Consider the following 18297-nt stretch of genomic DNA (forward strand, 5'->3'; position numbering starts at 1 on the left):
GTGGATGAGGATTGCATATTTGCCCCCACGTACAGAGTGTCCATTTGCTGTTGCTGCTCTGACCGCATGCCAGCTCCTCCAGCAAAGTGAGGGAGGTTTATTCATGGCTGTCACACAATGTGCATGAGCGCTGCGTTTTTATAGTTAAATAATTGGCTGTGTATACAACCTCTGAAATATGACTGTGAGACTTATAGTGGGAAGTTGTCACTGAGGGATGAACATTTGAATGATAGGTCTTGAGTCCTGCTTGACAGATATTGTTGGCTGAATGAGGGAGTTGCTGTCCATTAAGCATTGTGCATGCTCAGTGATGCCTTTGATAGACTGTGACATTTAAGGAAACATTCACTGACTTTGGCAATGCATAAGGGTTTGTGATGTTACACCAACACCCTTAATGCTGGAGTTCACCTAAACATCTCTTCTTCCAAAGCTGTTACAACACATGTTGCAACACCCCAACGGAGGTTTGAAACTTACTGAATATTGAAAGGCCTGGATAGAGTGAATGTGCAGAGGGTGTTTTACCAGTGTGAGAGTCTACGACCAGAGGCCATGACCTCAGAATAAAGCATTGTACCTTTAGAGAGGAGATGAGAAGGAATATATGTAGTTAGAGGGTGGTGAATCTGGAATTCATTGCCACAGATGGCTGTGGAGGCCGTCAATGGATATTTTTTTAAGGCGGAGATTGATAGATTCTTGATCAGTAATGTGTGAGAGGTTATCGAGCAAAGGTGGGAGAATGGGGTTGAGAGGGAATGATAGATCATCCATGATTGAATGGTAGAGTAGACTTGAAGGGCCAAATGGCTTAATTCTGCTTCTAGAATCCATGAACATGAATGGAAGACAGAAAGCATAGGATAGCTTCTAGCAGTGCAACTAAGCTTGTCATAATTATGCCTGAATTATGAGCCGAAACTATTAATAAAGTGCTAACTGAATGATAAAGTAATGTTAACTAGCATGCAGGTTGTATATGATTGTCTCATCAGGAACTGTGAAACGTGAACTTGTTTTCCAAAGCCAGCCAAATTAACCTTAGAGAATGTCGATAATCAAACCAATTTTTAATCAAACCAATGCAATTTATAATCTTTTCCTTTTAATGATAATTGGTCATTATAAAACAAGTTATTTATAAATACTTTATTAACAACGAGCTTTTGTTTTTAGAAATGCTTCATGTCTCTGTGTTGCCCCTCAAAACTTTCTTAACAACAAAACTTTATTAAAAAGCTTTTGATTTGATTTGTCTCCACTTTCCAAAATGAGTTTGAGAAATTATGATGTTGCAAAGAATAATCACGAATATATTTTACATTCCCCTGATGAATATGTAATCACAATATGTATCCACACAATTATAAACCACACAGATAAATTATGATGCATAATTAATTATTTAAGTTCATTAAATCCTTGTACATGGAAAGGTTATATTTAGTTAACTGCTATTAATGGTTTAATTTTTAGCAAGTCATTTAATTCGCTGTCCAAAGGCACATTGAAATTCAAGATAATAATACCAAGCATTTTTGAGTGGATTTATGTTGTAATGGTGTGTGAACTTCACAACAACACCACATTGTTGTACAACTGTGCACCCAATCATATTTTAGGAATAGGTATATTTAATTTATGGAAATGGCATATATGTGTAGTAAAATCCACATAATCTACTATCTGACTATTCAGAAATGCTAATGATTTGGTATAGACAATAGGTGCAGGAGTAGGCCATTTGGCCCATCGAGCCAGCACCGCCATTCAATGTGATCATGGCTGATCATCCACAATCAGTACCCCATTCCTGCCTTCTCCCCATATCCCTTGACTCCGCTATCTTTAAGACCTCTATCTAACTCTCTCTTAAAAACATCCAGAGAACCGGCTTCCACCGCCCTGTATAAATGCAGAAGGACCTCTTTGCTCCTATACTCAGCTCCTCGTGTTATGAAGGCCAACATGCTATTCGCTTTCTTCACTGCTTGCTGTATCTTGGTTTAGTTTAATTTATTATTGTCATGTATTATTAACACGCATTTTTGTTGCACCTGTCGAGTCAGCAAAAAGACTGGACAGTGCATTGAGATTCAGACCCCTTCACTTTTTCCACTTTTTGTTACATTACCTTATTTTAAAATGGATTAAATTATTTTTTTTTATCATTAATCTACACACAATACTCCAGAATGAAGAAGCAAAAACAGGTGTTTAGAAATTTTTGCAAAGTAATTTAAAAGAAATAACTGAAATATCACACTTCCATAGGTACTCAGACCCTTTGCTGTGACACTCAAAATTGAACTTAGGGTCATCCTGTTTCCATTGATTATCCTTGAGATGTTTCTACAACTTGATTGGAGTCCACTAGTGGTAAATTAAATCAATTGTACATGATTTGGAAAGGCACACACCTGTCTATATAAGGTCCCACAGTGCATGTCAGAGCAAAAACCAAACCATGAAGACGAAGGAATTGTCCATAGATCACGGAGACAGGATGGTGTCGAGACACAGGTCTGGGGAAGAGTATAAAACAATTTCTGCAGCATTGCAGTTCCTGAAGAGGACAGTGGCCATCATTCTTAAATGGAAGAACTTTGGAACCACCAGGACTCTTCACAGAGCTGGCTGCCCGGCCAAACTGAGCAATCGGGGGAGAAGGGCCTTGGTCAGGGAGGTGACCAAGGACCCGATGTGGAGATTGGAGAACCTTTCAGGACAACTATGTCTGCTGCACTCCACCAATCAGGCCTTTATGCTAGAGTGGCCAGACGGAAGCCACTCCTCAGTCAAAGGAACATGACAGCCCACTTGGAGTTTGCCAAAAGGCACCTAAAGGACCCTCAGACCATGAGAAACAAGATTCTCTGGTCTAATGAAACCAAGATTGAATTTGGTCTGAATGCCAAGCGTCACGTCTGGAAGAAACCAGGCACCGCTCATCACCTGGCCAATACCATACCTACGGTGAAGCATGGTGGGGCAGCATCATGCAGTGGGGATGTTTTTCAGCAGCAGAAACTGGGAGACTAGTCAGGATCGAGGGAAAGATGAACGGAGCAAAGTACAGTGAGATCCTTGATAAAACCTGCTCCAGAGTGTCCTGGACCTCAGGCTGGGGCAGAGGTTCCCCTTCCAACAGGACAATGACCTAAGCACACAGCCAAGACAACACAGGAGTGGCTTTGTGACAGGTCTGTGAATGTCCTTGAGTGGCCCAGCCAGAGCCGAGACTTGAACCCAATCGAACATCTTTGGAGGGACCTTAAAATAGCTGTGCATCGACGCTCCCCATCCAACCTGACAGAGCTTGAGAGGATCTGCATAGAAGAATGGGAGAAGTTACCCAAATGCAGGTGTGCGAAGCTTGTAGCGTCATACCCTTGAAGACTTGAGGCTGTAATCGCTGCCAAAGGTACTGAGTAAAGGGTCTGAATACTTATGTAAATGTGATATTTCAGTTATTTCTTTTACTTTTTATTTACTTTGATAAAAAATTTGAAACGCCTGTTTTCGCTTTTTTATTATGGGGTATTGTGTGTTGATTGATGATTAAAAAATGAATGTATTCAATTTTAGAATAAGGCTGTAATGTAACAAAATGTGGAAAAAATGAAGGGGTCTGAATACTTTCTGAATGCACTGTACATAATTACAATCAAGCTGTCCACAGTGTACAGATACACAATAAAGGAAATATCATTTAGTACGAGATAATGTCCTGTAAAGTCTGAATAAAGATCGTTTGAAGGTTTCAAATGAGGCACAGGTTGGTCAGGACCACTCTCCAGTTAGTGATAGGATGGTTCAATTTGCCTGATAACAGCCGGGAAGAAACTGTCCCTGAAGGTATGCGTTTTCACACTTCTGTACCTCTTGCCTAATGGGAGAGGGGAGAATAGGGAGGGAGAGGGGTGAAACTAATTATTGATTATGCTGGTGGCCTTGCTGAGGCAGCGTGAAGTGTAGATGGAGTCAATGGATGGAAGGTTGGTTTGCGTGATGGCCTGGGCTACGTCCACAATTCTGCAATTTCTTGCAGATTTGGATGGAGCTATTCCCAAACCATGCTGCAATGCATCCCGATGGAATGCTTTCTATGGTGCATCTGTAGAAGTTGGTGAGGGTTGTTAGGTCTGGCTCATGAGATGATTACAACACTCCCTTCCAACTCACCCAGACCCCCTTTCCTGCACTCCCTTCAAACTCATCTGGACTCTGCATTTCACATTCCCTCACAAAGCCACACAAGCCCTGGTTCCTGCACTCCTTTCTAACTTACTTGTGCCCCAGTTCTGAAGTGGGCAGTCACAAGTTTGATTTTCTTTTCATTGAAACATTTTGGCATGGCATGTTTGAAGAATGTATCATAGAAACATAGAAAATAGGTGCAGGAGTAGGCCATTCGGCCCTTCGAACCTGCACCGCCATTCAATATGATCATGGCTGATCATTCAACTCAGTATCCTGTACCTGCCTTCTCTCCATACCCCCTGATCCCTTTAGCCACATCTAACTCCCTCTTAAATATAGCCAATGAACTGGCCTCAACTACCTTCTGCGGCAGAGAGTTCCAGAGATTCACCACTCTCTGTGTGAAAAATGTTTTTCTCATCTCGGTCCTAAAGGATTTCCCCTCTATCCTTAAACTGTGACCCCTTGTTCTGGACTTCCCCAACATCGGGAACAATCTTCCTGCATCTAGCCTGTCCAACCCCTTAAGAATTTTGTAATTTTCTATAAGATCCCCCCTCAATCATCTAAATTCTAGCGAGTACAAGCTGAGTCTATCTAGTCTTTCTTCATATGAAAGTCCTGACATCCCAGGAATCAGTCTGGTGAACCTTCTCTGTACTCCCTCCATGGCAAGAATGTCTTTCCTCAGATCTGGAGACCAAAATTGTACACAATACTCCACGTGTGGTCTCACCAAGACCCTGTACAACTGCAGTAGAACCTCCCTGCTCCTATACTCAAATCATTTTGCTATGAATGCTAACATACCATTCTCATTAACATCATCTTATAAGATAAGGGCAAATTGGTAATAATGAGCAAGGTTGAGCAGTAATCTGTTAGAAACACCCACTGATTTACTAATACACAGATGGATCTCCCAAAGCTGAATTGTCTGCTCTATATGTGATTCTAGTTGTGCACTTTGTGATTTTAAGGCTTGATTTATTGCCTGAGATACATGGGTAAATCTTGAAGAAATTAAAGAAAAACCTAATTTCTAAACGACTTTCTAGCAATTGCCAACATTTACAGAAATAGTACAGCGATAGATTCTTCCCTGAAACTAATGTAAGTTCACTGGTAGTCTTCTCTGGAATTGGATTTGACTTACGGCAAAGCTTTTGATAGCTTGTGCATGCTGAATAGACCCCATATCATTCAAATGTTAATGCCGGGCAGTGTTGTTTAATATTTATGAATGTAAACTCCTGGGTTTATTCTTTTCATAGATCACACGTTTACATGTCATTTTGTGGTCTGTATTTACATTTGCCATTGTTCTAATGCCGCTTATCTAAGTAGAAGTTAATAAATGGAGCTGAAAGGTTGTTGGGGGATACAGTTCTACCTTCAATAAAGTAGGAAAAGTTGCAATGAAAAATAATACAAATTGTAGAATTTACATTATGTGATGTGGTTTTATCATTTGCTTCATAAATCAGATTTAATGAATCGTGCTGCAAAATATCTGTTTCAGACAATTTGTCTCTAGAAAGAAAGATCAAAAAGCTAACAGCGAAGTCAGCATTGTTCATAAATGATGTCTGATGTTGTCTCAGTTATCAAATGTATGAAACTGGGATCTATCACTACTTCAGCTGTAATACACAATAAAGATTGACCTCATTTAACCTCTATTATGACTACCACTACTAATTGGACATAGGAGCTTATTCCAAGTTGTTTTCAGAAAGTGTCGGTGTCATTGCAAAGTGTTTTGTCTTTACTGATGATTTTTTGGATTCTGTGGAGCATCTCTCCAGAGTATAGCTGACAATGCAAACTAGCAATTTGGGCAGTAAGCCAATATGTGTTGAACAGATGGCTATTGAATGTTACTGCCAAATTTAACATTTACGAACTGTGTTGAGGGATCTTTGTTATGCAGATTCAGATTTATGTTGCATGATATTTAACAAGGCAACTGAGGCCTTTACTGATGCCCGACCAACATTGTGATGAACTGAACAATGTTTCCATTCATTGCAAAATTTCACAATTAGATATTCAATATAGTTTATTGCATTTATAAAACTTTATTTTTCTTTAAAGTAATGATTAGTTTAAATAAGCGTGTTAATAATCTGTTGTAATTATTATAGAGAGAATAATGAATGGATGGCTTGAATGATTATGAGATAATGATGCAAAATTATAGCATAATCTTCAGCAATGCATTGTCATGTAAAGCCAGGTATTACATTGTGCATTTTGGAATTAGTTCATATTATTGTCATTACATATGTTACTTTGAAAAACATTAAGGCTCCAGATTTGCCATCCAGTTTGCCTGGGTTCATGATGTGAAAATTGCATTATTATAGAATATATTCTGAAAATAGATGGGACATTACATTGATTTTCAATGCTATATTATTCATACAAACTGCGCATCTACAAGCTGCTGTCTATTTAATTGAATTGAATGGAAAAGTGTCCGCACACACAGATTTGAAGGATTGATTATCTCAGTATATTGTTATGACAAATATTTAAAGAAATTGTGGAGCCACTTGAAAATGAGGATTGTGCCATTTTTGCGGGCAAAATTTGAACGGAAGGTTATTACCCAACTAAATTTGAAGAGTAGAATTGTTTTTCCTCAGCACACCATAATTAAAATGAAGCAATTTTCACAAGTGGAGTTGAAGTGTGATGTATTTTGGTGTATGCCATGGATTGAGTTGAAAGCCCTGGTTAATTCTAATCCCAAAAATAACTGTGTGGTCCCAGCGACCAAAAAATATAAATGTTGTTAAAAGCATTGGTAGATCTAGAGAAATCTAAAATAATTGTGAATAATTCCCATAAAGAATGCTCTTTTTTTCTGCATGCTTTGGCTTTCTTGAAGAAATTACCAGGGTTCAGCTCTTAGGCACCTGTCTTCAAATAGTAATGCATCACTTCTGCTTGGTTCACAGAAACTGTTGCAATTTCACACTGTGATGGTGAGGATGGTTCAATATTTCATCCAAAGTACATCGTTTACAGTATCTTTGGCACTTTATGTGGTGATAAAATCATCTAGATTGCAGTTCTCAAAAGGCCTGAAATATTTTGTTGGTGGTTGATTGAAGGATCATTAGTTGTGGATTTATGTAAGAGTGCAAACCTTTGTGCGTATCGATAGCCAAATATTTACGACTGTTCTCATCCATCGCTACCTGCTCATGGGCACATGACAAATTAAGTTTTATTAACCATTTCCTGAGTTACTCTTCCTTTTATATATTTAGTCCAAGCCATAAAGCCAATTTTCCACCTCATAACGATTGCAGTACAACCTCCAAATTACTGGAGTCACACAGATCAATTTGATTTATCTGGTCAATTTTATTAAAGCTGGCTCAACTTACATCTAAATCGTGCAGCAAAATATCACAAATTAATATTATTTCAATAATGTGTTGATGTACTGTTGAAAATGACATTGGAGCTGTATTTTGCCAGATGATTTCACAATATTGGTGGAAGTTATTGCTAATGGTTAGTACATCTGAAATGAATCACCATTAACATAAAACTATTCATCTTTGCTTAGCTTGGTTTAGCTCAAGACTTTTATACTGTTTTGCCAGCACTGAGGTTCGACTGAGTTTGACTACGTTGTGTTGGCAACTTGCTGTAAAGCCTGTAAATTAGGCTTTCCTCAACTAAAGTGCTGGGTGCTGCATTGGTGGATTGGAGAAGATGCAAATGGCAGATTTTTATTTTTGCCTGTTGGGCTAAAAGTCTTAAATGAATGAGAAATGCATTGATAAAGCAGGGAGTTCTGAAATCTTGTTCTGTCTCAGTTGTTTGTGGGATGCTGCTACTTAAAGTAAGTTTTCTTATGTTAACTACTTAAAATAAGTTTTCAAGTTTCATCGCATAAATTCTGAAAGGTTAAGCATCTTGGAATGTATGCTGGTGAAAGAGGCTTGGTAAAGAGACTTTTAAACGTTTTATTTAGATCTGATTTGTTACTTTTTACAATGCTGTAATCAATTCATGCAGTGACCTACCGAATAGTTGCAAACAATTGCCAACATGTAAATATAATAGATGATGAACATATGGCTGAAATTGTCATTAGCACTGTGAAGCATGTGGGATGATCTCATGGGTACTTAATCCAGTACAAACGGCACATAAAATTTGTGCTCCTGCTTCAAATCACATTTGAGCCATCTATATAGCACCAATATTAGTGCTTCTTGTATTAGTCCATAGGGTACAGTTTCAGAGCGATCAGCTCCAGCTGACACTAGGATATGTTCATTCAAAATTAGCCTTTAACCTTGGAAACCATGGTAGCAAAGGGAACTTTGTGGCTGTGATTCACACTTGAAATTGGGCTGTCCCAGCTCTGACAGGGAGGCCATATTAATAGGAACATTTAGGGAGCTGCTGGAGAAATTCCAGAAAAGGATTTGTTCAGATATTTGAATTATGTAATGCAAATAGAGCCAATTCCATATCTAGAAGGTTGGTACTGATTTCATTCAAGATCTTGAGTAGAATATGGACAATAGCTTATGAAAATTGAAGCGGGGATTTTCAATGTTATATTGTAGAACAATTATTCATACACAGGGTGTGGATGCTGCGATTAAGAATTAACCACAATAGTCAGTTTGGACCTGTTGTAGGCCTGTAGATTGTAGTCCAATAACTTAACCATTGTACTTGCATAAGTGTGCATTATCTGTTGCAATGTTGATTGGGTCATCTCAGTTATTGAGAGGAACTTCCATGATAAACATTCAGGCATCCCGTTGACCCCCAGAAATGCAAGTTCCACATGGCATTGATTTAACGCAGTTATTTTCAGGTACAAATCAAACAAGACTGTGCAACATACAATATACTAACTGGATCATATGACATACTGTAGCAGCAGAATTAGGCCATTCGGCCCATTGATCCATTTTTCCATCTCAACCCGCTTCCCCTGCCCTTTTCCCCAGAAACCTTTGACTTCCTTACAAATCAGGAACTTATCAATCTTTGCCTTCAAAATACCCAATGACTTGTCCTCCACTGCTGTCTGTCTCAATGACTACCAGAGATTGACCACATTTTGCTAAAACAAATCCTGCTTATCTCCTTTCTAAAGGTACGTCCTTTTATTCTGAGGCTGTGCCATTTGGTCCTAGACTCTTCCACTACTGGAAACATCCTCTCCACATCTACTCTATTTAGGCCTTTCATTATTCGGCAGATTTCAATAAGACGCCCCTTCATCCTTCTAAACTCCAGCAAGTACAGGTCCAGAGCTATCAAACACTCCTCATATGTTAATCCAAACATCCCTGAGATCATTCTCTCAAACATCCTCTGGATCCTCTCCAACGCCAGCACATCCTTCCTCACATATTGGGCTCAAAACTGCTCACAATATTCCAAATATTATTAAGTGTGTAACAAATGAATAGATGATCGACACAAAATGCTGCAGTAACTCAACGGGACAGGCAGCCTCTGGAGAGAAGGAATGGGCGGCGTTTCGGGTCGAGACCCTTCTTCAGATTAATAGATGAGATGGGAATGAAACGAGACCATAAAAATCTGGCCTGAAAATTCCAATGCTGTCTAAGACAAAATATGAAATACTGAACAGATAAATGCACAAATAGTCTAAGTAAGCACTTTAAACAATAACTTGTTACTGATTATGTACAATTAAAATGTTATTAAATTATTAAAATAAAACAATAATCATACAAATCATACATTTCAGGTGGTTGAGGTATAAATTTAATTTACTGATTTTAAATAGAGGTTAATGTACCTGATTGCCATTCAAGGTGTTCAGTAATTCACGGAGCTTTGGTAATAGAAAATGTTCATTGTTGTTTTGTGATTTATCGGGAGAAATAAATCAAATTTTGCAGACCTCTTCTTGTAATTGGAGCCAAATATCAAACATCTGTTTCTGTGAACGCTTAATTATCACTGAGTTGCAATTTCACATTCAACAATTGTGAAATAATAGGTCTCCAGTGGTATTGCTCATATCACTTGAAAATGGTATCATGTGATGCATTATATTTCTGTTCCTATCCTTTTAAGTTTAAGCTTCGAGTGAAAAAAAAAACAATTGGAAAATAGACAGTTTGACTTTACAGTTGGTTCTTTTTGTTTTCTTAACAAAATTCTGCAACATTTGGATGGTGGTTAATGTGCAGAAGTTCAATGAAACTCTTTTCCTCCACATCCATTGCATCCCATAACATGTGTATTGACACTGGAGGCAATCGTGTTTAATTGCACCCTGCGTGCTGTTGCAGGATATAAAAATGACTACTATATTTTATGACAAGAAATATACTTTATAGATGTGTAATTGTAGTAGTAATCATTCCACCCATCCCTCTCTTTCAGGGTCTGGTCTTAAAGTCGGAATGAGTGTGCACATGGAGGTTTGAAGAATCTAGCAATTCAGTCGTGCAGGGATGAGGAACAGTCCTATGCGAGTTCATGCTGCAGGTAGGATGCTTATAACTATCCTCACTCATTTGGATAGCAGCCCGTGTCCTTCAACCACTTTCTATCTCACAAATAGATTATCTGTTGATGGTGAAGATGCAGGAGTTTACAAACTGGTCTTCAACACCAGGGTTTATGATCATTAATGCATGACTTTGGTTGGGAAGTTTATCCTTCCCATTTTCTGAGGTTGGCTTTGGTAGGAACATTTGCTAATGCAAATTATGATTGAGACCAACACTTGGATAATCTGTTGTAGTAAAACTTAACTATTTATGATCAATTCCATTGATGTTTTTGTTGTTGTAGCCCACCATCTGCACCACCATTCAAAATGTGTGAAATGATAGATAGGTGTGTAAAGATTAGTCCTGATACTGCTGTTGCTTTGATTACACTGATAAATCCGCACATCCATTTGCTAATGGAACTATTACTGTTTCTTACACTTCCAGTGCAACCCTTGTGCTCACACATGTGTCATCAGGACATCATGGAAAATTATAGAAATCATCTCAAAATCATTAAAATATATATTTCATGTATAGTCCTCCCTAAATGGTGGAGAATTATTACAATTTGGCTTTCCCTGCCATGCTGGACTGGATTAGAATTCCAACACTAAGTCTACCTTGCTATATCGTTCCCAATCTTTGAAGGTTCAGTGAATAATAAATAAAACACATTTGATTTCTGAAACAGCAAGTGTTACTGGGAAAAGGAATTGTGATAAATATGGAAATATTGGCGAATATTTCAGATCTAATTGCTGTAAAAGTGACAGGAGTAAAATTGGTGCAATTAATATTGTTTATTTTAAGTCATACAATGCCCAGCTGAAATCTAAATATAAAAACAATAAATTATTTTCATTTTATACAAGACATGGAGTGTGTAACTAACTAAATGCTCATTTAGCTGTATTTATTCAATACGTCAATGCCTACAAAGCACATATTAACTACAAAGTGTGTTCACAATCCCACAATCTTTGCTATAAACATGAAATTTATATACATGCAAAAACCATCTCTAATTTACGACAGGTTGTAAGTCAGCAAAAGTTAGGTTTTCATTGGGAAGATCCTGAAAAGTTTTGAACAAGTTGCAGTGAACATGGACAAAAGTATAAAGAGTGAGATATTTTTGTGTAGCAATTGAAACAGCAGATTTTGGCATGTAAGATTTCATATATAAAACAGTTGGAGTCTTAAGTTCGTAAAAAATTGACAGTGATTAAAGTCTATTGGCACATTTATTTAAGGACCTATTAATGAATAGATCTGAAGCAAAGTGAAGAGCAATTATAATATTAGGCCTGCTGTTGTTTATTTTATTGTTGCCTTTGAAAAGGCACATATGGATTAACCTTGTTAGCATTGTTATTTACTGATGGATTCTCCAGTTACAGCTGGAGAAGTTATGTGTTTTATACATTTACAAGAATTGCCACTTTTAACGAGGCAAGATGGCTTCTACCTCAGATGGTAGTACTTAAATTACACCATGGAAACGCTAACTTATACGGTTGTTACTGACAAGAGTGAGTTATATATCCGGGTTCCATCAGGTGACTTTGCCCCATGAGTTAAAAGTTCCTGGATTGTCATCCAATTGTCAAAAATCTTCTTACTCCTTTTCTTCATCATTTTCTTGTGGCTAAGTTCAATAATGTTGAACTCTTTCTTCTCCTGCGTGCTCTGCTGCTCCTTCAGGCATTCCAACCTGCTCTGCATCATGAATTCCCGCCGCTTTCTCTGCTCTTTTGCACGTACCAGATGCTGCTTTCGTTCCTCCTTACTCCAGTAGCGCCCCATTTTCATCTCACTTATGGCGTCGTCGTCAGTTGTCATACCACAACGTTCTTCTTTAATTTTCAGGGCACGTTCCTTCAGGATGCGGTCTCTGGCTGGACGTTTGGTGATGTATCTGGTCCCATCACTACGGACCTTTACCTTCCACTCCATCTTGGGTTGTAAGTGACTTGACGATTCATGATAGGAAGGTTCTTTGCACATACTAACAAGACTCATTTGGCTCTGTGCATACTCCACAGCTGACTTTTGCTGTATCAACTGCATGTAGCTTTGGTAGTGTTGAGCATGTGCTGGGATATGAGCATGTCTATAGGGCGAGTTATGGTATGAGATTGGACAGGTGGAGCTTTGGGGAAAAGCCTGGCTTTTGTTGCACTGCACAGCTTGACTCTCATCCTTTCCGTCAGATTGCTGGCAATGGTCAGGTTCTTTCGTAGCCAAGTTGGATTTTGCAAGGCTCATTGTATGGGATAGAAGTGGCATTTTGGCAGTGGTGCTTGCCAACGCCTCATTACTTTGACTGTTCAGGTTCTCAACCACCCTGCACAATGAGTTGTTTGGAGACAGATCTAACGTTAGCGGTGTGCTTCGACAACTCTCACCAGTGTTGTATGCGCTCGAGCTGTCCTTATCTGATTTTTCTGGTAGTTCTGTAATATCAGAGAGTTCACGACTGCGGCTATCGATGCTGGTGTTGTAGTTGTGAAAACCACTGTTGTGTAACATCCACGACTCCCTGTATTGCTCTTTCAATTGTTGCATTTTATGGGCTCGTGCAATGTTAAGACACTCGAGCTCAATGTTGTGCAATTCTTCATTCAGCATTTCCAGTTCTCTGTCAACAATTTCCTGGTCATTCTTACTGAGACCCACAGCGCTGCCACGGCAGTGAGGACCATACTGATTGTCACTCTGCATCTGATACTTTAACTCCAGCAGATCACGGAACCTTTCACAGCCATCAGAGGGAATGCAAAGAAAATCTGGATCTGCGTAGTCCCGGGAAATGAAGGACGCATGACTGAACTGCAAGTCTCTGCTTTCAAGGGTGTCATAGTTGCACATGACTCTCAAGGCAGTGGGGGTGGTGTGGTCATCCCCAAGATTCTCTTGCTCAGAACTCTCGTCGTTGCGTGTGCTTTCATCTGTGCGTCCAACGCCACTGTCTTTCTCATGCTGGTTGGACAAAATAGTGGCTGTGTCTGTTGTCCCCTCATCATCATCTTGCTTTTTCTGCAAGAGAAAAGAATGGAACATTTATTGTAAGGGCTAAGGGTTAAATTGATTTGGTGGCGTCTGAAACAGCGAAGTGGTTACTGCATAAATTTTGCATACTGCATGTCAAGTAAGTCACTTGACATGTAGTATTTCCAATTGGAAGAACAAGTAGTGTTGTTTTTCTTTAAAACTGCCTGAATAGTTGTATAGAAACCATGTGTCGGCACAGCCGGGTTCGATCCCGACTACGGGTACTGTCTGCATGAAGTTTGTGTTTTCTCCTCGTGCTCTGGTTTCCTCCAACACACGCCAAAGACATACAGGTTTGTACATTAATTGGCTTGGTATAATTGTAAAATTGTCCCTAGTGTGTGTGTGTAGGATAGCGTTGGTGTGCAGGGACCGTTGGTTGGCATGGACTCAGGTAGCCTGTTTCTGCACTATCTCTAAACTAAACTAAGTGGTTAGAAAATGTCAAACATGTAGAGGTTACAACATGAATCTCACATTTGCACGCCAGGTAAGTCGCTAGTTACACGGAATGTGAAATACTGTCAACAGGAAATGGAAGAGCAAGCAGTGGTGTTTTTCTTTAAGACTTTTTGAATAGTTGCATTGAATCCATGTGTCGGTATAGATGTGCTGCGGTGGAGTTGCTGCCTTACAGCGCCACAGGACCCGGGTTCGATCCTGACTACGGGTGCTGTCCATATGAACTTTTGTACATTCTCCCTGTGAGTGCATGAGTTTTCTCTGGGTGCTCCAGTTTCCTCCCACACTACAAAGTTCTACAGATGTGTAGGTTAATTGGCTTCGGTAAAATTGTAAATTGTCGCTAGTGTAACATAGTGTTAGTGTACATAGTGTTAGCGATTGCTGATCGGTGGGCTGAAGGGTCTGTTCCTGTGCTGTATCTCTAAAGCAGGGGAGTCAGGCCCGTGCGGTGATTTTTTCGGGCTGATGCCGGAGCGATCCGGCGCGCTTGAAGTCGCGTTTTGCCCGTGACCTAAAATGAGTTTGACACCCCTGCTCTAAAGTGGCGGATATTCTTACCTCTTGCAGCATGCTTGCTGTAAACTGCATAGCTTGATTATGTTGCTCTTCCAACATGTCCAGATGCAAATCATCCAGCAAATCATTTCGATCATCATCCATCCAGCCTTCATCCAACTGCATTTAAGTAAAATAAGCAAGGCATTAAAATAAATTTCAGAAGGCTTTGTGACAGACATACTATTTTTACAGCAGATCTTGTTGAGGCTCTAACTGTTTTCAAGTATGGGCAGTCAAACCCCATTGCACGAGGATCAGCTGTCTAGGATTTGAGCCTAGTTGTGATGTACAAAGCAAACAAATCTCCTCCCGTATCCTCCTGTTTTCAACATTTTTAGTGGATGCTTTTTTCCCCCCCCATAAATGAACCATTATAATGCCTTAGGATTTCGAACTATTCTCTTGTTTGTACCAATATTCTTTGCTCATGCTCTCGTTTATATGTTACTGTGTCAGTAGGTCACATGTGATTTAGTTGGGTCTGAAGACTCTACAATCAATTCTGTAACGACTCTCCCATTCGGTACAAGCAGAGTATCATGTACTGCATTTTCTAACTAAAAATGCGAAGAAGAATTTCACTGCCAAAGGTAAAAATGCACACTTTTTTCACAAAAATAACACCCGAACCCCCAATTCAAAGGGGAACCAGGAGAGTTTTGAGGCTTGCTATGAGCAAATTCACTGCAGCATTTCATATATGGTGTAGGCTACATTTTAAAATACTTAAGCGATTGCAGCACAAAATGGATTATGTTCATACGTTCCTAAGTGATAAGAGCAGCATTCATCCCATCAAGTCTACTCCGCCATTCAATCGTGGCTGATCGATCTCTCCCTCCTAACCCCATTCACCTGCCTTCTCCCCTGACACCCGTACTAATCAAGAATCTCTATCTCTGCCTTAAAAAAATCCATTGACTTGGCCTCCACAGCCTTCTGGGGCAATGATTTCCACAGATTCACCAGCCTCTGACTGAAGAAAATCCTCCTCATCTCCTTCCTAAAAGAACATTCTTTAATTCTGAGGCTAAGACTCTCCCACTAATGGAAACATCCTCTCCACTTTATCCAGGCAACTTATGCAACTGTAAGTCCTATTTCTTGTCAATGTCAACACACAGGGATGTCCATCCCAAGTCATCACCCAATAGTACTTATTTCCCCATACAGCTTTCTACATTTCCATCTTTCTGACAAAAATTAATTACACATAATGTAACAATTCACAGGACTTTCTTGCTGGACTACTAACAACTGCAAGCCTTTATTTTGTAAAAGCACACTTGCAAGCAACGGTGACCCTTCCACAATATCAATGTACGTGAAAGAATGAATATTGACCAATTCAATTGAAGATTGGTCTGTTGTTACAGCTATAAACTTTGCTCACAACACACATAACAGATCTTGCCCGTAAGGGGAAAAAAAGTTCAATTACATGCTTACATACATTGGGGTTATACTACACACCTGATGTTCTTCATCTATTCAATGCAACCATTATCACTACCATATATCAATGTTGTAAAACTATCAAATTCCATGTTTTGATTTTTCCTCCATGTCCCCCTGGTCCCATTTTGTGCTACCACGACAATACAATTGGTGCAATTTGTAATGGCTACATTATTACTATCATAACCTTTGAGGATTGAAAATAAAAAGCTCAACCAGCCAATATCAGTTATTGCAATTCCACATTTATAGCCAGTGCCACATGCAGCATAACATAACTTGATGAAATATCTCTACACCTTGATTTAGAATCAGAAAAGATGAACCATCACTAGACATTCTTAGCTTCGAGTACAATTAAAATTTTCAGCTGTCACATCATCCTTTACACCTTTCTTGATTGAAAATCCTGCAGTTTATTATTTTTTAATAAATTCCATACTTTATAAACAAAAGTGATCATGAATATCAAATGCTTACAGCAGAGTTAATCTGACGTGAGATTTCTGCAGCAACCACAAAAGGACTATTCAAACTATTAATGTCATCACTTCTCCCTCCTCAGCCAACTCAGTGACAACACAGCTCATGTTCATCCACACACTCTTCAAACATGGCAAGCATTTCCACTGCCACCATTCTTTTAACCGTTAACATCCAAACTTCTAATATCTTGTGGCTGGAATGTCTGTTCCCTCAGACCAAAGAAAGACAGAGTGCTGGAGTAACTAAACGAGTCATACAGCATCTCTGGAGAACATGGATTGATGCCGTTTTGGGTCGTGACTCTTCTTCAGAATAAATCAGGTGGTCATTGTGGCACAGCAGTTGAGTCGCTGCCTTACAGCGAATACAGAGCCAGAGACCTGGGTGCCGTCTGTACGGAGTTTGTACGTTCTCCCCGTGATCTGCGTGGATTTTCTCTGAGATCTTTGGTTTCCTCCCACACTCCAAAGACGTACAGGTCTGTATGGCTTGGTAAATGTAAAACTTGTCCCTGGTGTGTGTAGGAATGTGTTAATATGCAGGGATTGCTGGTCAGCGCGGACCCGGGTAGGCCGAAGGGCCTGTTTCAGCGCTGTATCTCTAAACTAAATCTCTGACCCATGGTTCCTGGCCTGAAGGCACTTACTGAGGAAGGGGCATATAACCTTGTTCAAAATATAATTACAAAGATTCATTGCCAAAGAAATGTCTTCTTACAGCTCCACTCTTCATGCTGTGATCATCAAGACTATTTTTTCCATTTTCTAGCCCCCTAGAATCTAGAACAGCACATGGCAATCACCTCACATCTTCCTGAAACTCTAGAACCGTATCATTGACTTGCATAAAAACAGCCACATCCCAGGATTCAACTTGTTTTATCTATACCACTACATATTACAAAATATTTTTCTTTCTCCACACTGTGAAAATACTTCCTTACTCTTGTATTACAAATCCCTTGCAAAGAAGGCCAGCATACAGTTGGCCTTTCAAGCTTCCAATTGTCCCTGTATAATTATTTTCCATCTCTCATATTTGAAATAGCCTTCTCCCTATCTAACTATTCCATTGTTCTTATAACCTCAATTGTCCCACTTACTTTGATACACACTGTATGTAACTTGTTTTTGGCCTTGCACAATAAAATGTAGCCAAAATGTTGACTTAGTGCGCCGAGCTTCTAAGATCATCGGTTGCAGCAGACTTCCCTCAGTGACATCACTTTACTCAACAAGACTCATCAGAAAGGCCAGGAAAATCATAGCAGAACACTTTCACCTGGCACATTACCTCTTTAATCTCCTCCCATCAGGAAGGAGATATAGAAGCATTAAAAGTAAAACATCTCGCTTCAGAGACAGCACCTACCTCCAAGCCATCAGATATTTGAATTTGCAATAATCACTTTGCACTTTCTTTTGCACTTGCACTTACGCTTAGTATGACGCTGCTGGGTACTGTCCTTCCTGTATATATTGTCCTTCGTACGGCATTGTCTGTATTATTTATTGTGGCGTATGTGGTGGTTGTATTGTAC

General features: G+C 39.4%; 2 protein-coding genes and 1 long non-coding RNA gene across 5 annotated transcripts in view; 1 reads left to right on the forward strand and 2 right to left on the reverse strand.

Annotated features, from left to right (window-relative positions):
- Positions 1-18297, reverse strand: part of shq1 (SHQ1, H/ACA ribonucleoprotein assembly factor) — a 354350-nt gene that overhangs the window by 295177 nt on the left and 40876 nt on the right. The window lies entirely within an intron of this gene.
- The window catches only part of LOC129704531 (uncharacterized), a 134131-nt gene that overhangs the window by 97071 nt on the left and 18763 nt on the right, over positions 1-18297 (forward strand). Inside the window, exon 2 of the long non-coding RNA XR_008724741.1 lies at positions 10621-10725. This is a non-coding gene — a long non-coding RNA (uncharacterized LOC129704531). The remainder of the gene's footprint in view (positions 1-10620; positions 10726-18297) is intronic.
- The window catches only part of pdzrn3b (PDZ domain containing RING finger 3b), a 181965-nt gene continuing 175171 nt past the window's right edge, over positions 11504-18297 (reverse strand). Inside the window, exons 9-10 of one of the 3 annotated variants that reach the window (XM_055647700.1) lie at positions 14814-14930; positions 11504-13775 (exon numbers count right to left, since the gene is read on the reverse strand). In XM_055647700.1, the coding sequence (XP_055503675.1) occupies positions 12246-13775; positions 14814-14930 (1647 nt within the window). In that variant the 3' untranslated portion in view covers positions 11504-12245. The remainder of the gene's footprint in view (positions 13776-14813; positions 14931-18297) is intronic. The other 2 variants (XM_055647701.1, XM_055647702.1) reach the window with 2 other exon arrangements.

Source organism: Leucoraja erinacea, chromosome 16 (genome assembly GCF_028641065.1).
Source record: "Leucoraja erinacea ecotype New England chromosome 16, Leri_hhj_1, whole genome shotgun sequence".
Taxonomy (NCBI): Eukaryota; Metazoa; Chordata; class Chondrichthyes; order Rajiformes; family Rajidae; genus Leucoraja; species Leucoraja erinaceus.